Source organism: Varroa destructor, unplaced genomic scaffold (genome assembly GCF_002443255.2).
Source record: "Varroa destructor unplaced genomic scaffold, Vdes_3.0 BEIS01000007.1, whole genome shotgun sequence".
Classification (NCBI taxonomy): Eukaryota; Metazoa; Arthropoda; class Arachnida; order Mesostigmata; family Varroidae; genus Varroa; species Varroa destructor.
The window spans coordinates 36,579,311-36,601,867 of record NW_019211460.1 but is presented as its reverse complement, the minus strand read 5'-3'; the positions used below and the strand labels follow the sequence as shown (position 1 = coordinate 36,601,867).

General features: G+C 38.3%; 1 protein-coding gene across 3 annotated transcripts; it reads right to left on the bottom strand.

Annotated features, from left to right (window-relative positions):
• Positions 1–148: 148 nt before the first annotated feature.
• On the bottom strand, positions 149–17,951 carry LOC111254670 (uncharacterized). Of its 3 annotated transcripts, none has more exons than XM_086976146.1 (8): positions 17,929–17,951; positions 9,370–9,427; positions 6,971–7,068; positions 6,499–6,651; positions 5,809–5,876; positions 5,260–5,478; positions 4,862–4,959; positions 149–413 (listed from the first exon to the last, which is right to left on the bottom strand). In XM_086976146.1, coding segments are annotated over exons 1-8 (825 nt in total). In that variant the 5' UTR covers positions 17,931–17,951; the 3' UTR covers positions 149–284. The 3 variants fall into 3 exon arrangements, with proteins under 3 accessions (XP_086832272.1, XP_022671495.1, XP_022671496.1); XM_022815760.2 differs by lacking the exon at positions 17,929–17,951 and adding an exon at positions 9,659–10,023; XM_022815761.2 differs by lacking the exon at positions 17,929–17,951 and adding an exon at positions 9,659–10,022 and having other exon boundaries at positions 5,260–5,475.
• Positions 17,952–22,557: the final 4,606 nt, after the last annotated feature.

Genomic DNA, 22,557 nt, shown 5'->3' with positions numbered 1-22,557 from the left:
GCCCGCGACGGTTACGTTATCGATTTTAACTGACATATTAGTTAACGTGGTAAACAGTTGGCCTAATTGCATTCGTCTGAAAATAATCTTAGACAGAACCGACTGGAATGCGACAGGTTCTTACATATCTTATGAAAGAGTGCCAGTATGCAGTATTAACACATGAAATTTATTAGTTTGTACAATACACGAGAAAATCTTTTGCAGTTTCTAAAAGTAATGTTACTGTATCTGCTACTTATTTTTCTCTAACAAACATCACTCATATGAATGGTCAATAACACCTACTGAGCTCTTCTTTTTTGGATCTTGCTACATTGGAACGGTGTTGTTTCCTCTTGTGACGAATACTCAACTTTGATGCGCTTCGGCCCAAGAAGATTATTTCCATCACCAACCAGAGTTTTCAACTCCTAGCAAAAAAAGAAAAAAGTTCTCGAATGTTATATACACAATGGGTTAGGTTAAGCATATCATTCCGAAAAAATAGGACTGACGAAATTAGTGATGCCGGCTTTACCTATCGTAAATGCTACCTATATAAACATATGTGAGACCTCGTCCTTCTGTAAGGTACGCGTGATAATATTATCATATGCATATGGGACGTTTACGCCCTTTTTTACATATGGTCAGTGCCCAAACAAATAGACCCAGATAGACAGTATTCAAAAGTCGACTTCAAATTGCACAGCACTAAAGCGACATATTTTTTATATTATTAATACTTTTTTGACTTATGAAAGCCGTTTTGCTCTATTTCACACTAACATCCTGTAGGTCGATAAGGACATCTGCAAACATTTTCAAACTGCTCACGAATTTTTGCAAATACAGCATTTAAATTTTGCGCCAATATTTCGCATCATGTACAGCTAAATAATAGTGTTCAAAAAGAAGTTTGACTGGTATAAGGGCTTTTTGATGATTTGACGTCTTTCCGTCATGAAAGTGAAAAGGGAGCAGAAAACACTGATTAGCAGGTGGCTTTAAAGGTCAAAAGAAATGTGCGCCACGCAAAACTACTGAAATATTTCACACTTCCCGGCATGCGATCGCCAACGTTACTAAGGGAAACTGAAGGCAAACCTTCCGATGTTGTCGCGTACAATCGCTATCAACCATCGACAAAGGTGTGCTATGATTATTTACAAACAAAAGCGTATAATTATTTACAAACTACAAAAAGACAGGTTCGTCTTGTACTACGTCTTTCAAAGCAGACTGAAAGTCCGAGGATTTCGTTTTGTCGCCGACTTAAAAAGGCTGGGCTCGCGCTAAGTGTCTATCTCCAAAAACCTTAATCGGCTAATCGAATGAAATGTGTTTATCAGGCACACCAAATCAGAAATTAGTCCTTTGAGGACTGGGAAAATTTTGCCGAACGATTCCATTCTAAAGTTGTAGTGTAGCATGATTTCTAGCAAAGGCTCTGAGATGATACTTTTCGCATAAAGAATACTGGGGCAGCAGGAATATGCTGAGATTATCGAGGGCAAAGTGTGTTGCGTTAAGTACGAAAATGGTTTTCTAACGGTAGTTTTGTCTCTATGCACTACAGGGCGCATTGTCATTTAGGTGCTACCGTGTCCTGGCAATTCGGTAAACTTTAAGTCTATAAAGTACGTCCAAAAGCCCATAAAATTACGAATTCGGATAAGCATGGAACGCTAAATGTTCCGGGTCTCTGTGAAAGGATCACTAATGTATGGCAAAAAAAAAATTTGCTCGTAACTGAGGGAGAGAAAAACTGCAATAGAGGTAAAGCCCATGGGGTGGCGGCAGCCATTGCTGCAACCGGCGATGCGAGTCAAAAATACTCATGCTCGCAACTATATCACGTCGTCGTCAGCAGTTTGAACATTGTTTGTCGATTTTTTTTATTGACATGAAGAATACCGTTGTAGAGCGGCTTATGCGGACCGCTAGTGAACGGGCCAGTCATTTAACAAAACTACAAGGCTTCTAAACTAAAAGGTTGTTTCCTTCCTAGAAAGGATTTGAAAGACCGACCATTAGCCAAGTCAGGCAAGCCAACGATTATCATTTGTCTACCATAATTCCATACGAAATTCTGCTGCACAGTTTGAAGTCGGCTTTTGAATGGCTTAGTTATTACCATATCAATATTCTTTTCTTTTTTTCGAGGAGAAAGGGAAAAAGCCAACTTGATCAGACTGAAGACAGTCATACTAACTATATATATAAGTAATATAAATTTCGTAAAAACCATGGTAAACGCTCATCTCTGATCACGATTTCAATGCGGTGCGTCTAGCGTTGTCCCATTGAAGTCGTTAAAGTATCTGTTAAAAGGAACCATATGTGACACGGTATTGGTAACCTGAACTTCGATGCTTTGGTTTAACATATATCTATATATTGAGTTATGGAAAAAGTATGGTTTTAATGTAACATATCTCAAGTAATATGGCATCGTGTGGTCCTAATGGACACATAAGTATGCGCTCTGTCATGCTTTAACGCTCTTAAAAAATTGTTACAAATTGATTTTTCCGTAGCTCTGTTAGGACGCTTTGTCTCTAAGTTGCGTCGCACACTTGTACACCGTTGTCGATTTTTGTTTATAGTTCTTTCTAATAATCGGTACGTTACCGTTGGCTTATTGAGCTGCGTTATCAACTGCATATTCCGGTATTTCGATTTACTCAGGAATTTTCCATCGCGGTCACTCTTTTTGAACAAATCTGGCTACTGGAATTAGCCGCTCTTCCGTAGTGTTTTTATAATTTCGCTTACAGCTTATGCGTTCCGAATGTACTATAATTAAAAAGCAAAGGATCGCCGCTTTCGTAGAAAAAGTTGCATGCAAATATTTCGAATGCGGAAGTACCAGGACTTTTTCGAAGTCCTAGCTGTTTTTCTAGCTAGATGGCTTCAGAGTCATGCATCTCAAATATTGTGAGTTTTATCGAGTCGGCGTTAATGTTGTTTGAAAGCTAAGATTTTGTAGTAGATATGCCAGGATTATTGAAATTCCTGCATCCAGACCTAAGATAGAACGCCCTGAAGATGTGTGAAGTTCTCGCAAAAATTCACTGTATTTTTAAAATCTGCTGCGAAAAAGGCACAAATGCTGCCTAGACCTATAAAACAGGTTTTTTTTGTGGTCAAGATGCATTTTCGAAAAAAAGGTCACTTTCATCCTAGAAACTTCAATGTCGAATATGGTCAATGGTTGACCGAGTATGGAAAACCTTAATGGTTTTGATAACAAAATTGAGCCAGAACGACACGGTAGTAACCGGTAATATCGCCAAATAATTAGACACCCATTATAAAACAGTTTTAAGTTATTTAAAGAAAGCTGGCTACAAAGAAAAAGGCTCTATAACTACGTGCCACAGAAACTGACGCACAAAAATCTACTCGATTGTATTTTCATCTGCAAAACCTTATGAAACCCTGACGAAAAGGGTCTGTTTCTAAGACAGTTGATCGCGGGTGATGAAAAGTGGATCATATACGGCAATAATAGACAAATAAAAAAGAAAAATGGGCTTCAAAATTTGTGATTAACGCCAAAAAAAGGTGATGCAATATGTTTAACAGGATTGGAAAGGAATCGTGCATTAAGGGTTGCTGTCAATTTATTCGGATTTCTACTGTCAACAACTAACAAGTAAGCCATTGAAAAAAGTACCGGACCTAGTGAAGAGAAATGGTATTATCGTCCACTGTAACAGTGCCAAACAACACCTTTAGCTACCTGGAAAAAATTTAAAAAACTTGAATAGGAAATTTTAATGCCGTTGCCATATTTCTCGGATTCTTTACCGTCAGACTGTCACTACATCGGTAGGATTATAATGTGTCCACAAAAATGGCAAAAGGTTATTGATTAAAACGGCGCATATCTAGATAGGCAATATTATTTTAAAGTATAAAAAATATTTGCTTTAAGCGGTTAATACTTCTTCGAGAACCCAATAACTAGTAAACTGGGTTATACTCTGAAGCCATTTATTCCTTTCAGTTTTTCTGTAAAATTAGCATAAACGGAACCGGGGCCATATATGGTTGAAATGCAATGGCCCATACAGCTCCATCCTACTCTGCTACATTTGGCTCTCAGGGTTGTCATGTAATATAATTTAACTATTACTAAGCTGTGAGAGCTTTTAGATGCACACAAGTTGGGAACTTAGTGTAGGAAACAGTTCGCTGTAGGGACTAATATTCAAAAAGTGGGTTTATATAAGACAGCTTTGCATTTTTTTCGTATTTTATCAAATTAACAAATTTTCAACTCATTATTTATGAGAGTTTCGTCTGTCCCCAAGCCACATTTTCCAAGACAAACTGAAGGTAAGTTACTTTTTTATAAAAGTTATTACATTGACTTATATTACATGACTATGTAGAGTGCTATATCGGCCACTGCATTCAAGCATCTATGAAACCAAGTGCAGACGATACTAATTTTACAGTGAAATTGAAACAAACAAGTTTCCAACAACTGCAGCAAAGTGTCACATATGGTTGCTTTTGAAAAAAATATCGATTTATTGGCATAACGTATCGGTCAGATAAAACAATATTGTCAAAATATGCAGCATATTGCTGATAATCATAATCATAGATATCTAGCAGTATTGACTCCTTCGCATGAAACTATCAGTAATCCAGATAGCCTTGTTCAATCGATACTATCTCGAAAATAATAATAAATTGTAATAAGTGCACTATAATTAGTAAGTATAGTCCCTAAAAATATACTGGTATAGTTTTTCTTTCCTGCAGCATTGGCCAATATCCATGATAATGTTAATGAAGTTTTAGCACATGTAGCCCAACTCTGCAAAAGATTGTAGAGTGAAATTGCTCACTAATGATTTACCTCATTATCTGGATCGATTTTGTCATCCTTGTATCTCATCCTCTTATTTTGTCTAAGTTGCGTTGATGTCAAGCCGGGGGTTCCGAAATCTAATGATCCTGAAATAGTTATTAAGAGGCTCGTTTATTGATAAACGGATATCCACTTAAGTATAAACTGTAAGCGAAAACCTAGATGTTTCAGCAAAGATCTTTAAGCTTGCTTGAGCCCCCTTCGCTAGTCATAAGGATGAATTGATAACATGATGAGAGAAACAGATTTTTTTAAGTTCTTAATCTCGATCTATTATGCAGTTTCAAATGACCCTGAGCAGACCTGATTATATTTCTTATGAATATTACTAGTACGCAGATACCCAAATTGTACCTAAGGCTTTCGTTCAACTCTTTCTTACTAACCATCTATGCTATTAACCTCATCCTCACAAGCATCTAGACTACAAGCGTCAGTGTAGCTCAGTTGATCCTCAAGGTCAATATAACCTGATTTTCGCCTCTTGAGTGATTTCGACGGTATATTTAAATGCATGACACTACGTTCTCCCTTAAATTGTTTGTTCGGTGTCGTCATTGAAGAATCTGCGGAGCTTGATGAGAATGTCCTTTTGCGGGAACCTGCTTTGAAAATATTAGTGACTTTATTAATTGAGGGTTGCAGCAGAAAATCGAATTCCTTCCGATTAAGTCAACTAGGCGAACGCCTGAGTTGCCAAACGTTTACTGCCGAAAAACCTCACGATAGTAAACATCCAGAATGTGTTTGATTTATCACTAGAGATGTTACAAAAATAATTAATAGGATAAGTTGAACAAAATCTTTGAGGCAATACAACCAACGATTCCCAGTCCTCCCAGCTTGCTACATTTAATCTCCTGCATATCAGCTACCGCGTTCCTTAAATATTCTGCTAGTTTCCTGTCCATCCGAGAATGTCAGTGGACACTCACCCACAGAATCTGGAGGAAAAGCAATTCTCATACGATCAACACATTCTTCCGTAACGATAGCGTTTAATCTGTAACCAATTATGAAAAATAACAGTTGAGATCTTCAAAAAATAAGCTTCTGTTCTATTCTGTGCAGACATTGTACAGTTTCCTAGCAGACGACATAATAGCATTGGTGCTATTTTTTTGCACAACTCTAAAAATAAATTTGCCATTAGTGATTGCAAACACTCCGTATTCCTTTTTTAATTTTAGTATAACTTTTAGTCAACTATAATCTAGCAGCTGTGTTAGAAAAATCATAAAGGAAACCTAACTACTAGATATATATGCACATCGTTATTATGTATACATGTACACATTAGGCATGCCGACGTTCCTTATATATTTATTCTTACGGTGTCCGGCCAAAACGACAGATCCTTAAGAGGGTTATTTTTTTAATAATCAAACGTAAACTTTCAACGGTGTTTCAATGGTGCAGGCTTCAATGGGGATGTGATAATATTTAAATCTTCGAAGTCGCAAAAAGAGTTTGCAAACCGTCACATTGGCTGGTAGTGGTAGATTTAAGGTTAATAGTATTTAAACAAAATGGAGTAAATTGGTTCAGTTACTTTTAACTTACAGCATGAAAAGTTTTTATCCACCAAAAAACCTATCTACCAGGAAGGAGATGATTTAATTTACCTGACACCTTTGTAATGCATTTCACCGCCACGGATCTGGAAGATAATCTGTTGGCCAAGGGCGCACCACGTGTCGAAATTGACCGATTTCCGAAGCGCAATCATGACATGGATCATACCATGGATTAGGCAGGTCACACTAATGTGATCCACCCTGAAAGGAAAACAAAGTTATTTATAAAGACCACAACGCAGCAGAGTCATAAAAGGCAACAAGGAACCCAAACTTGTCTTCGATAAATTAAATTAAAATCGTTCAACATACCACCGTTGTACCAAAGACCACTTCGAAAACGAGTTGAAAAGTTATATTTCCACTTTTTTTTTAATATCTTACAGATAAACTTGCCGTTAGTGATTACCAACAGTCCGTATTCTTTTTTGTATTTCACTATAATGTTTGGCATAAGCCAAACGTACTAGATATATATAAGAGATCATACCTAAATCGACTACCGAATGAAGGAGTATACCTTGTTATCGTTCCCGTGGCGATTGTTCCCGGCTCTGGTTTATAGTAAGTGGCTGTTATTGAAACTGGAAACCGACACATGGGATAGTCCTCGAAGACCTGATTCATTAATAAACACTGACATCGTTAGATGTACAACTTCAAATCATATTTTAATATGGCCAGACTCATTTAATATAATAAAAATGCATGTACTTGGTGATCAAATAAATTGGGACGTATTTTGGCGGACCATTTGTCGTATGAGCCAGGAACAGCCGTTGTGCATTGGTTTCATATAAAACGTACTTTTTATCAAAACTATAAACCTCATATATTTCTCTAATACGAGCCAATATCTCTTTCGTATGCATTGCTGTAATTTAAGCACATGAGAGTTACATGAAGCGTCAATGACCATTGTCCCTTTCAACAAATGCAATTGTTCTTATTTATTCAGAATATTTATCTCAATTTGAATGGAGCTTATCGACAAGCAAGAATCATTTTATGCCAGTTTATCCGAAATACTCTGTATATATACATTTTTTTTGTATGGCGACATCTATAATCGTCATTCACTTTTTTCTATATAATGTTCATAAATTTGTATGTAAATAGAAAGGGATATTTCAACGACATTTTCTGCGCATGCTAGAATTGTCAGTTTTGGCAGTCATGTTTATTCATCATAACCTTACATGACCATGAGTATATCTTCAACTCGGAAGCTGAATCGTCTACGGGATCGTTTCAAATGTTTCCTTGCCAAAGATAGGAAAGTCTCGTTAATAGTAAAAAAGGTCGAATCGGCGTTGTCACGTCGAAACTTGTTGGGCTCTCATTTAATAATGCTCTACACACAATCATTCAGCGGGTTTAGATTTGGGCTGTTCGGCTACCATGGGTGCTTATTTTAGGGCATGTCCGTATTTTCCAGCGACCAAAGGTTTTCTATATACCGTCGATAGACGACAAAAGGCAGCACGCTTTTCAGCAAGGTGGTTCATTACCTTATCGATGCGGAACTCAATGGATAAGAATCAGAGCATATTCTGAAAGAACACATAACTGCTACGCAATCTACATTTGAACCCGCTGGACTATTATGCAAAGAGCATTATTGAGCGAATGTCTGACAAGTCTTTCGCATGACAACGTTGACCTGTTTGCTTAAGCCACATAAAAGATGTTTGTACGATCGTAAAATTAAGCTTTGAAACGAGTCCGTGATAGATTTGAGTTCCGAATTGAAACTGTGGTCAAGGCGAGCAGAAGTTATCGCGAATCAACATAATCGCCAACATTAATACTTTTAGTACATGCAAAAAAATCTGGTTTTGTTTAAATTCAGGTCATAAGCAAAATACTTCCATAATAAAGGATAAATTATTTGTAGGACATACGTATAACAGACGCATCCTAATATTATTCCCATTTCTCATATATTACTATAATGCAGTGCAATCGCATGACTATATGTCCTAAATGCGGTAGCGACAATGACTAGTATGGGCATCCAAAGGATTTTACTTACAATTAACAGACCACCCCGCACTTCTATTAGGGTGCTTTTTAACGAATCTGTTACTTACTTAAATACAATGATTTGCAAATCTCTAAGTGGCGAAGAAGCCATGATTTGCACGAACTAAAAAAATAACAGCTAGAAACAATAACTTGGTCCAGTCAGGACAGGACTCTGTCATTAGTAGGAATCAACAATCTGATACGTATTTTCCAAAATATAAAAAAAAAACTAGAACTTTCAAATTGTGATTTCCATTAAACGCTAAGCGCAATATAATCGGGTCCGGGTCTAAGATCCTGTAAGCCGTTATGATACATGATACATGGTTCACTATAAGCGTTCAGGAATCTTTCCATCATTTACAGACATTGAGTTAAGACGCCTTTCGGCCTCTTCTAAATTAGAAGACACGTTTGTCATATTACGTTGACTCCATTGTTTTTGGCAGAGGCCCGCCTTCTGTCAGGTGGTCCCAAGCTGTATAAAGGCTTTGAATAAAAGCTGTTAAACGTTGCGAATCGTGTTTAATGCCATTCGGAAGTCGGTGTTTACTCATTGCTAGACGTTCGTTTCGGATACACACACATGCAGGAACTTTCAAATTTTGAAAATACCATCCAAATTATAATGAAAATAGGTAATTCTAGACATATACTTTCCAAAAACAAGAAATGTTTAGCGAAATCGGTAAGGTGTACTAAATAAATTCCAAAGAATAAATGAAAGGCGAATTTGAAACGTAAATTACACATTTTTAATTCCTAATATACATTTTACCTACTCCTAAAAAAAATAAGCTTTTCATTAGCATTGTGTGTATAATTACGGCTATATTCACAGAATAGTTATAAGAGTTTCAGTAAAAAAAGTTCTGAGTAAAATAGTCTCACCTGGAAGTGTTTTGCGCGAAACTTGAGATCTGTGTAGCTCAGTAAAATTCCACCATTCCTGCAGATATAATAACTGTTATTTTAATGTTACTCACAACTATTTTTAGAATAAAGCAGGTTATACGAGAAGTTGTGTTGATGAAAGACAATAATATTATGCAAAAACACTTTAAAGATGATCTGTTCTAGAAAATGCGTCCAAACCAATCGGAGTTAAGCAAGGTACACAACATTCTGTGGTTTCAAAAATGCTTGCTCAAGAAAAAGTGTGTAGTAATCTAACACGTACTTGTCGCAAAATTTGCCAATCCGTTCATCAAGATGACCCTTAAGAGATTTTTTTACGTTACACAATGCGTTTGGATAAAGGTTGATCCAGATTTTCTCGCCAGAATTAATGACCAAGGAAGACATTTCATCTGGAAGGCCATTTTGTGGCATGGCTTTATGTTTATTACATGCACTACACAACCTTAATCACTCAGTGGCACTTTAAATTAAGTGTTAGTAAGAATACTGCGAATCACGGATGCGGGCACTGGACACAAATACATGGAAAACGTTAATTAATTAGCTAACACAATTGACCGAATCGAAATCGCCCGGCGCAGGATTACAGCTGCCGCCAATCAGAAGTATCACCTCGTGCTTGTTTTTAGCGTCGTATGTTTACAAAACAAGACTCTCTATTGAAGAGCGCGCAATTCAAATTCATGTTGCCCTGCAAAGCCCTAGGATTTTCATGTGCTTTCTCAGAGACACATAAATAATACTTTAATGATTCCTAATCCGCTTAACGAGCTAAAATAACAAGTTCTCTTTCTACCGACAACTAATGAGTTACATAGTGCGAATATACAATTCTCTGACGGTAATAATAGGACCAATTGGGTGGCTAATAATAAATATATGTATGCTACTTTGCTAAAACATGTTATAATCTCAACTTCAATTTGTATTGTACAAGAATACATCGTTCCGTACAGTCAGCGGTATAATTGTATCGTATCAGAGTAACATAAACGCTTGACTAACAATAGTAAGGTATTAAACTAAAACTTTTTGTACCTTTGGCCCAACGGCTCATTCTCTTTTGTTTTTGCGGCGTGCTACAACCTCATTCTATATTACAATTTAGTGTTTGGAATTCGCCGGCAACTGCTAGTATCCATATACCTAACCCATTTACTTTTGAGCAGATATTATTTTATACGTTGTTGAAGAAATTTGAATGTGATGGTGTGTCTCAATTGTCTTAAACATGACTCTAACCTCCTTTTGTGATGTTTGCATACAGGCTTGCTTCAACGAGAAAACAGACACAATGGTAAAAGGATATGTTTGGGAAGAATCGTTCTGAAAAAACTCGTAGAGCTTGTCGTGCCGGAAAGGGGAACAATCTTTTTAAAATCCCAAGGGAAGAGTTCCTAGTTTGTCGACAGGCAAACGGCAAAGCGATTGTATATAGGCGGATGATAAGCATCCAACAAAAAATTTAGGCTCCTCGTAGTGCACATTAGCAGACTGTATTCTCAATGGTGATAAGAGCCATAGAGTCGATAACAGGGGAGCTAATGCCTGTCGTTCTCGTAACAGGAACGATGACGCTGATGATGCAGCTTGAAACAACGCAAACAGACGGAAAACATTGGTATCAGTGTGACTGTTATGACGGCGTCTATGTAGTTCAGGCACGCATATGGTCCATAGCGGGCAGTAAGTAGTTAGGCAAAAGAATATGCGCGGTCAACATCCATAGGCTACTCACTAGATGGACCGGTGTCGCCAACGGATAGTATGCGACAATTGCCAGGGCGTTCCTTATGAAATTTTAGAAGAATCACACCATTAGAATAATAGTCAGTGCCAGCAGTAACGGGTTATTCCTGTGAGACCTGAATTGATGTAATGATAGGGGTTGTTCAGCTGGTATGAGATTTCTTATGAGATGTCTTAGTGGTTCACAAAAAAGATTTTAGTCGATTTCCCAACGTATTACAGTTGCAGGCTCTACGTCAGGAGGCGGCGTGGCTGAAGTGACCAATGTGTCAAAATGGGAAAACGACAATTCCAAATAAATAAAAACGACACTGCGCCTTGAATCTCCCTATTTGTGTGTGTTCAGGGGGGAAAGAGCGCTGATGACGCAGGAGCTGGCAATTATCAAAGTTCAGATTTTCGTTAAAGATGGGAATCTGGTTACGCTTTAGACTCTGGTTGTGAATACAGTCATGATCGACCTACTGCCATAGGCGTCCAGTGAACCGCACGCACGGCTGAGAGGGGGCTGATCTGGCTGGGAGGAACTAACTGAAGCCGGCTTAAGGCATACCTACGTGATGCAGTTAGGGGGTTTGTTAAACAGGCTTTTACTGAGCGCATACCAGTAAATGAAGAAACTAGATATCTGATGGTGCATTTTCCATTTCTAAAAAGTCCTACCGTGTATGACCGATACACCATGTTTTTACAGGGGGAGAGGGAAACACATTCGCGTTTTCCACCTAATTACGGCTATAGTTGATCTAAGTTTCTAGCTTCGGCAGCTGATGGCAATCATGACTATAAAAGAAAGCGTGCTTGCGCACCCAAGTGGGGTGACAGAAATAAGAACTTTATATGACCTTAAACGAAGTGTCGCATGCGCGGGGTGCAGATACTTATCGTCAATGTCACTCTGGTTATGTGCACGTTTATATAACGCCTAAGGATTAATGATGCTTTTTGTCATAATATTAAAATGGATATTCCGGGAAATTTATTATGCGAAGCAGATTTTCAATAGGCCATCAGCCGCAAGGCTACTCAGATGGTGAGTCTTCGCGTGGTGTGCTTGCCTGGAATAGCACCGGTTCTAAGGTACTACGCTGTTTAAAAACAGGAGCGCCATATGTGTTGCAACGGCAGTAATAGGGAATATGCTAATTCCATGTATATCAATGCCGTCCATCTGAAGCGTAAGGTAGACAATATGGCGCTTGTTGCGTGTAAGGCAAAGCTCGCATTGATTGGAGTTGACGGCGGCCACATTGACAAAACGCGGCTCTTAAGGGTGAAAGAGTGTTTGTACATCGGATCGGTCTTGTTGCAATACTGGTCAGATGCACAGATTTCATTGAATTTATTCGGTATAGCCGGAGAGATGGAGGATCAGAAATAACCTTGTAGACATATTGGGAGATTATGTGATTACTTAACTAAGGCTGAACCACTTAACGACTTACGGGGCCTGCCTTTGTTTTCCGTAGCGCTCCAAGGGACAGGAGTATTTCAATGATGAATAATTCTGAATGTTCAGTTCTAATTATTTCCGCTAACGATATAATACGTCAGCTTGAAGAACGACATGCCTACCGTTGACCGAACGATCGCTCATCCTCTAGAAAAATCGTACATGCTGTCTGTCCAAGCTCGTTTTCATAGTAATTACCTGATATTATAAAGATAGATTTGTTCCTAAAATCGTTACTTTCAGTAATCTTACTTTCAGAGTCCATAAAAAGGACGTTAAATGTTCGGTGGATAATTATCACCCAGTACTTTAAGAGTCCATAGTCAATTTACTTCAAGTTAGTTTCTTGTATCATGAAGAGGCGGCTGCTTTTTCGAATGCTATCCTCATTGCAGTAGGGTATGAGAATGAGATGAAGTAAGATAGTAGTCATTGAAGTAATTTTTGGTAAAACAGCAACTAAACTGGATGAATCCGATCCCAGTCTTCGGAAAAGAAGACGTAGCCCTTGACCACAGTCCAAGCGGCTCATAATCCTTATATCAAAGGTTTGGAAAACGAATCCCTTGGTATGCTTGATATGATAGAACGCCTAAAGAGAATTATTTGCAAACGAGATGAAAATTTTGTCCGATAAGACAGGTTTGTGAAAATAGACTTTATCACTTAAAGAGACCTGCCTTGAGGACACTCAAAAAAGTGGCTCCCTTAGATGCGAGGTTCACAGATAGTACCGGACGAGAAATCCCGACACAAGTGAAGATTGAAGTAAAGATGTGGAAAGACATTGTGAAACGCTTTGATAACGCGGAATACAAAACTCCAATAAAGCGGAAATAGCGTAAAAACTCAGGTCACAAAAGGTAGCATCTTACCTAACAAGGCAAATACACGGGCAATATTTCCATCGTAAGAGGCCGGGAAGCTGCTGTTCCAGTACCTACTCCTGCGGATGGTTCTGCCGAAGGGAAGATAATACGTTTGCAAAAACGTAATAACAATAGAGATGCCGGAACAGATTTTTCCGGCCGCTATGCCTCGAAGCTTTAACTGTGTATTTGTTATCCAAACTAGACAATGAAACAACCAGGTATTCCTTAAAAACCTTAAACCTAATTTTTTTTTATAAAAAAAAATTAAAAAAGCTGCAGAGGAAATCTGTGTCTCCTTAAAAACAAAGATATAGGTAAATCTTTCGTAACTTTTTTAAACGAACCCAGACATGACAATTATGCAACGTTCTGGAAACAGGATTCGCCGAGTACCCAGGAACAAACATACGAATTCGAGCGAAAAAACAAGCAGGCAAAAAACAAACCTACCAGGCAGCACAGTGTCGCAACCAACCCCGTATTATTCGTACGTGGGGAGAGCCAGACTCATCTCCTCATCTACTGAATTGGTTCACTGTATCATAGATTTAAAAAACGCGCAGGAACGACTATTTAAACTTGTCTAAAATTGAAATTCCAGCAGCGTGTTTATTAAAGAAGGTACATACCAAAGTGGTTTTCACTGCCATAGTCCATATCACCTTTTAGTTGCAAATGATCATAGTTAGGGGCCCAGGAAAGCCTTTGTAGAAGAAAGACGTTAAGCACAAAAAGGCGTAACACTCGGGCTGTTTAGACAGAAGACAAAAGAACTGAAAACTAGTTACGTGACGCAACCTAATTCATGCCTAAAGGTCCCTCGAGTAGGCTTCCTCAGTGTGAACTACACTGGAATGATTTCGGTTTTGCAATTCTCGAATTGTTTGAGTTTGGGTTACGCTATCCGCATTGCTTTATATGCGGCTAGCAAGGATATCCCATGTAAAGTTGCATTGTCGCTGCAAATCTTACTATGATTGCAGTGCAGGTAAACACTTCACGCTCATTTCCAAACGCTGTCCTGAACGTCATTAGCGAGTCGCAGCCCTCTGCAGAATCATAACCAAGGTTTGCTACTAAGGTTTTATAAATAAACCCTAACAGCCTATGATCTGGAACATGGCGATTCGCTTCGCAGCAGAGGAAAGTATCAATATATTCCTAGCCTCCCAGAAAAGAGCCAACCAAAGCAACGTTTTTCCCATTGCCATTCACCTTCACAGTGACTAAAGTGCATCTCTTTTGTGCGCTACCCCACTATATCTTCAGTTCCATTCATAATCTCTCTTGACAGTAGCATACAAGAACACTGCTGTTTCTGTCATTGACTAAGCTTTAGGAGACACTTTTTAGAAAAGAGCGCTCAGCCGACGCTGCCCAATACGAGCGTCAAAGGTCTTGATGGGGTTCTAAAGTGTTAACGCTACGCCTTTGTTGTGCTTTATATAGATGAGCCAAGGTCTCTTTAAGTGTCATCTATTAATATGTTGTTTTTATCAAAAGCAAACTATTTATTTTCTATTTGTTTCTTTTTGCTTTAGTATTTGAAAGAATGGCATTGAGGAATCTGGAATAGAATATTGTGCAAGATATTCCATGATGTTTAAAGCTGTGCAGGCTGATAGTTACGCAAGATCGTTATTAAGAATGTTATTATGGACTATCAGTGGCCTCTATGTCGCTTTTACTTTGAAGGTCACCAGATTGTACAGCAAATATATCCTCACTCTAAGAGTTTCATGGACCAGTACACTTCTGACACATATGAAGTAGAAAAAAACCGACTGCTAATTTAAAAAAAAATAATGAGCTGACTTACCCCAAAGTACAACTCAGCTTAGTGGTTTCATATCATATAGTTTCGATTTTAATGCGTAATATAGACTCAATAGTATCGTCCACATATTTCGGATAATTATAATTGTGAGTTTATGATTAACTATGTACAATTCTTTATACAAGAGCAATAGATTACCACAGTAGTTAAGGAGAATTTTTCCTCAATCGACTTTCTGCCAGGAGTGCCTCACAACCCGGCTTCTGAGACTCGTAAGACGCTGCTATGGAAGTCGTGGAGTGCGCGTACTCGACCTTTTAACCACCTATTCTTTACCTATGCTCCTCTGACTGGCAACACTATTTCCTCTCGTAGGGGACATCTCATTCTCCCTCGTCAAGTGTCTAACGACTTAATGAAGTTCCAAATTTTAACTACTTTGGGAAGACGGCACATCAACCGATATGTGACCTTCGCACAAATTCTTCATTGTAGAGGTTCCTTCCTTTGCAAAGAAGATCTCCGTGAAGTTGTTTTACATAATGCCTAGACTGGAATGGGCAGCTTAAGAAAAACCGATTTCTGATGATATTGGCCTTTCTACAAGCTTTGTTGCGTACATGCATAATTACGTAGATACGATAGTTACGTGGGTTTCAGTGCGATCAAATTAACTTTAGAGGACGATACGCACGTTCTACGAAAACACGGTTTTCTTTTCGAGTTTGGTTGAATAACTGGCTAGCCCATGTAACCTTATTTCACTTCATGTAATATATATGAGCTGCAAAACTTGTAAGGGCACATAATGGTGACAGAAGTATATACATTATTGTGCCATATAGGCCTCGCAGAGTCTGAGGTATATCACACCCCCAAAATCTGGTTACAAGTATATTTTGGTCGTTTTTGCGAGGCGGGCCCTAAACCTTGCAAAAGGGTCGAATGCGACTCGGTGACCCCTCTGGCACGGCGTAAGATTAGAGCGCAGAATAAGAGTCGTGGTACCCTTTGTTGTCGTTAGAAGTGTATATTTCCAAACAGTAGCATGTCTGTAATGGATTATTTTTCTCGTATTATTTACGTTTTAGAGCGTCAGGCGAGGTTTACAGAGATAGGCTAACAGAGACAGATGTTAATCAGACGTGATGCCCTGTCACCCTTTAAACTAACTAAATTTACAGAAGACGACGTTGAGGATGGACTTGACGTCATTAAATTCCATTGGTACCGTGGTTTTATTAAACTTCGACTGAATACATGCTTTTTCAAAATGCCTTTGCAAAGGGTGGTCTTCCTATTGTCCTCTATGGAAGTTCTAGCAGTTCAGACAAAGGAAACAAAAAATCAATTTCTTCAACGTCAGACACTGCTTTCTATAGGAAAGGAATCTCTTTGAGCCCCTGAGCTTGAGTCTGTTTTCCTTAATATTACTGATCCTAGGTTAAACCTTCATCAGCTTTGCAAAGGTCGATATATAACAGGTCACCAGATAGGTTGCGGCAACCCAATCAAAATTATCTTATTGATAGGTAAGTTTTATACATTAGCATCCCACAGATTCACAATTTGCGAATAGATAATAACAGTCAGTCAATTAGTTAGTGCAAACGCAGCTTTTTAATACGCAAAGTTTCCTCCGTATAGCTCAGGAAATTCTATGGAGAAATGATTCGATTTGACTGGTGAACTTACATGAAATCTATACTGTTTGGGCTTCTTAATCTTACCTATACGATAAAAATACCTATACGATAAATAAACAAAAAAAATACAATAAATAACGAGCGCGTTAATAAATACTAGGTAAGTTCAAGTTTCTTTTTAGGTCCACCAGATAACTGAAGAAAGCGTTCGTTGTTTACGTAGCATAGAACAAGCATTCTCTCTTTCAATAACAAGTCGACTTAAACAGAACTGCCCCCATCAGAATGTTCCGTTTTAGTATGCGTTTGCCGTACTCAGGTTCTACATGCCAATCATTAAGGCATACAATTGAACCTGTAAAACATATGGATCTGATTTTTTTCCGCAGAACAAAGTACAGAATTTTATGTGCTTTTTATTTACATTTCTATCTCGAAAGGTTATGTACAGTTCAACTTGTATCCTTGAGATTTTGTAACGAACAGAACTATCTTCAGACGGCAATTTTAAGCTCGTTTTAGGTTTTTATAGAAGTAACTGAATGTATCCTGGGTAAGTTGCATCCTTGATTTGCTAAAGTAAAATATCTAACACCTACTAAAAAAGTATTACCTATAATTCATCTGTAATGTAATGCAATTTACTAATTTCTATGAGCTAGACAAAGAATTGTATGCACACGCGTGGGAAACACATTTTAAAATTATTAGAGTCTTCAACAACAGAATTATCTCATCAATTTCCTGATTCTTTTAAATGAATAATTAGAAGCCTGTTTTTTTAGTCAACTCACGTTTGCAGTATAATAATGCTACGATACAGCTCAAAGGACCAGAATAGCCTTGTTTTTTGAAACTTCTAGACAAATTCCTAGCAAATGGGAAGCAGTTGACGATATAAAGCGAGAGCTACGAAAAAGTCATTGGTACCATAGTACACATTCACATCTTTTCATCGTTGTTTTTACAGCGTAGCTAGTTATTATTATTATTAGAATTGAAGTTACGCAGCCTCACTGTGTTCAAACTCACATGACAGTGAATCATCATTGCGATACAAAGTAAACTTTCCAACACAAATAACTTAGACAAACGCGTTGTTGTTGGTTGATGTGGTTTCTTAGGCGGAGAACTATCTCGTGTTCTCGCATATAATCCCTGTTGACTTTCACTACAAGGCCAATCTGCAAATATTTGTTCACGGTCAATGGCTATGTCGAGCCTGTTTGCGATAAGCATGGCGTATACACTCTAGTAATCCCTATTCTGCAGCGAATTTCGCTATTATCGTTGTTCAGCATTGGCCCTTAGTTACAGTAGATTATAAACATTCGGACATAAACGTCGCAGAAGTAATTAGTCTTTGGGATCTTGGCTAGGAACAACGCGCGCACTGATTCAACAACTAATAGCCGAAGGAATAACCACAGCAGTTTCCAAAGCAGCATCAGAAACGGACCCACGTATTTCATGGAAGTAAGCTGCGACTTCATTGAAAGGCCGCATCCGAGTTGTTTAAAATAAATTGGTGTTTAGAAACGCTCTGCATGATTATGGCTTGGTAGACAAAATTCAGGGGATCGAGCGGCAACCTCACTAGCGGAGTCATCGAGTTCATATAGAATGCTGCAAATACTTGATAGCCGTCGGGTTAAGAGGGAGCAGCGTCTGCAATGAGCGTCCATATCCAGTCGTTCAACGAAAACGTGGACATTTCAACGCCAGTGGAATGATTTTGCGTGAGCACTGACACTGTTACCTCCGACGGACAAAATCTTTCCTGATCTTGCGCAGTAGTTTGAAGGGCATCTTGTGGTGATAGAGGAGCTGATACTCAATTCAGTTTTACTAATTCAATCATGTCTAGCGGGCGGCCAAAAGATATAGTATTTGTGGTTTTATGGCTATGACTTCAACGACTGGAGACAGCATTTATTGATCTTTAAACAGCCTTACTGAAACCCAGTTCCCAATCCAAATGGAACCACCTTTTGTACCTGCACAACTTTTATCAGGCCTAACAAGTTTGTGGCAAAAGCGGTAAACTTAAAATGGACGCCATTGAACCTATTTAAACAACTTTGCTTATTTCGGTGACAATATGTTCATGGTAAAAAGCACTGCATTTGCCCTATAACAACTTCAATGGTCCTACTGCACCGCAATTTGAAATTTTCCACGTAATACTAATATTATGTATGGGTGATATTTTAATTGCAAAACAGGAAGACAATATGATTAGCCCAAAAGTAGGCTGAAAAAACAGGCCTAAACACTACTCAGCCGGTAAACGTTTTACTCACAAGGAGTACATTGAAGTGTATCAAATTTATAGCTTTTGTATGTATTTAGTAAATATTTTAAGTGATACGTCCAGTGCTACCGCTAAACATTGCTTCGGACGGCCTGCTCCCAGCACGAAATCGTACATCAGCGCCCAATTTGGAAAAGCACGTCTTTCTAAGCTTAATAAAGGTAATGGTTGACCACTGCAGAACCATGAGGTCCGTAGCTGGTGAAGAACTACATAAAATAGTATCGTCAGCACATACCTAGTGCTTATGAAGGTCTAGGAAAGTTTAAATATCGTTGTATTAATTCCACTCTTGACCCACTGAGAACTTTTATCTCGTGGATTTACACTTTACGAGGCGCCTATATTATTCAAAATGATAAAAACGAATTTCTATGAAAACTATTACTTCATCTAATTATATGTAATGTGCAGCGCGTCTATTCACATGCGTAATGCACGTCGTATCCATATGTTTCACGTTTCGAATACCCTTATTAATAATAAAAAAAAATCGTCGTGCATAATAACTTTTCGGAGACCTTTTATAAAGCCATAAAGAGCTCATCAATCAACGAGATATCTGTTCGTTGGATTGAATACCCAAAAGAAGTTCGTCTATTTCATTTTTCCGACGGTTCAAGGGTGAAAATACGTAACCGATTCTCTGCTCGCTCGAAATGCCCTCGAAGTCGAAAAAACATCTTTCAAATTGTTTCTTTTAGTCTTAAAACGCATACAAATTTAATCAAGCCAAAAAGTAGTTTCAACTTCAAATGAAGCTCCACGGACAGGTGCATACAAAAAACTATTGATACCACGTGGCTGAGTAACGTAATAGAAAAGTATATTAACGGCAGTACGAATTTTGCTATCGTGTCTACCAGAAGACTGGAGATAAAGTCTGAATGACATAATAATTCCGTCTGCCCTCGGTTTTTGGAACCCGGCTGTCTTTTCCACACGAAACCAGGCTTTTTCGCAGGACACATCACTGCATTGCTTCACCTAACAAATCAATGTGCAAGACCATATTTCATTTCTTCATAATTAAAGGTGACAGCTTCATGTCAAAAAAGTCTATCCTAATTTCTTACCTTATATGCATGATTATTTTTAGGTTTGGTTTCACTGACTAAAAGAGCATATTTTGGCTGAATTAGATTGGGATGAAATTCTTGAAACATATCATCGAACTCCGCCGTACCCTATCGAGGCACAGCATACAGCTTTTCCAAAAATATCCAGGTTAGGGAAAACAAGTGATGCGGAACTACATTATGTTAGTAAAATGGCTACTATTGTGTTTTTCATTCGGAGATGGTTATTTAAGGAAGACAGTCGGATTGTTCGATCGAAATAGGTCGTGCGTAGAGAGTAACTAATTTGTTTTCCTGATCCTCCTGGTTACCCGCTTAGTGTTTCAATATCAGAAGGAATTACTTCGAGCATTTCACCCAGATGCTGATTTTAAAGGCTCATAGCATGGAAAATTAATATTAGTAGTCTCTGGAAAGCCTGTTTTCACTCTGTTCGCATTTCGAGTATAAACGATGATTGTTCTGGACGCATTGAGATATCAATATTGTGCCTTCATACATGCGACACCTTGATATTTTTCCTATGTAGTTGTTCGAAAAGGCAATTCAGCATTAAAATGTCCCACAGGAGTTCTCCTTTCGGTTATTGCTGCTAATTTGGGGTTCTTAAACCAATCTGGTTGCCACTGATCTCGAAATTAATCAGATTGACTCCATGTTAAATTAAAAAGGTCTTCTGTTTACTTAACGTTAGCAAGAGCGAAAGTATTTATCTACGAGAACAGTGCGCATAACCTTAACAATACGGGTACAAATGGCAAAACGCCCTCAACTAATACAAACAAAATTGCGATGAACCGTGCTATATACACCTTACTACCTAAGCGGGCTACTAGCACACGGTTCTATTTGTTGTACAGTCAGATCGACAGGCTGAGGAATGATAGGAACTGAAGTGTGTGGAGGGCTTGGATACATAACATTGATAGGCCGCTATGTATAACGCCTGGCCTCTTCATTCTTAAGATTATATTAGTAATCCTTTAAGCACAATAGCAAAGGGGACTAAATAAACAATATGCCGGACGTATCATTAAGAGAGGCCATGACTTTCCGAGGCTGTTGAAGTTGAGCCACTTTAAGCTGCTGGCTACCCGCTGCAGCTACCGAGAGTCAGTTCGTACGAATAAGTCGTTAGTCTTAGACCACAGCGAACTTACCTTTTTGGTGCAATTTTAACTTCGATAAAGTAGGAGTGCAGACAGGCTAGTCGTCATGCTGCGCTGTGATGGCTGTTTATTTTAGTCATGCCTCTATATGTGACGTGACAACACCACGCGCCTTAGAAAGAAACATTTATCAACAAGTCGAACTTAAGACACGATTGAAGTCTCTATCGGAACCTCACTTGCCTCTTGTTTTCAGATACATGTTTTTTTAAAATGGGGACTATTAGGTATTATTATTATTTCTTTTGGTGATGTTTGCAAATTCTATTGCCTCTCGGTTATTTCCCTGCGTCAATCTGTTGTGGATCTCTCTCTAATGATAACTGTTTTTAGTCACCCTAAACCTAGTCTATTTTTAGGGTTAAGATGAATCCTATTTATATTCATTAAATCACTTATGTATGTTTTCTATTAGATAATTGTCAACGACAAGCGGAGGATTGCTCTAATTCACTAAGCTTTGAGCCTTTACCTCACCGGCGTATTCTACTTTTTCAAATAAAAATTAATAATTACGAAGTGAACCCTATTTTAACGCACGTATCCAAAATTTTTGACAGATTCTGTGCAGCCGAAGTGCAGCACAGAAAAACAAAGAGCTACCTTTGTCCAGTTCCTTAAAGGATGGCTCTCTTCGATAGTATACTCGGGACAGAGACACATATAAAAATACACCCGTTTTAAATGCTCATAGAACATTTCACTAAGAAGAATTTATCTGTCTTATTCCGGTTATGTCTCTTAATGATACATGTTTCTGTCAGCGTAGAATCATACAATTCTGTTATTCTATCGTAATTTTCAAGCTAAAATGACGGTGTTAATCTATCGAGTAAAAACTCATTTTACTGCTCATTTATCCTGTAGGCAGCCCATGTATATTGTATTTTCTTTATAAAACGATTAGATAAGTTGTGTACCGTTGTTGTTACCACGCTAAATCTCTGAACGTGCGATGACACATCATAATAAGCGTAGATGTTTTGCAAGTTACAGTTACTCGACTCCGCATGAAGTCACGAGTAATCCTCCATTATACGACGGTGGCTATAGGAAGCCATCGTTTGCTCATTGATCCCGAGTTGGTTTAAATTCGCGC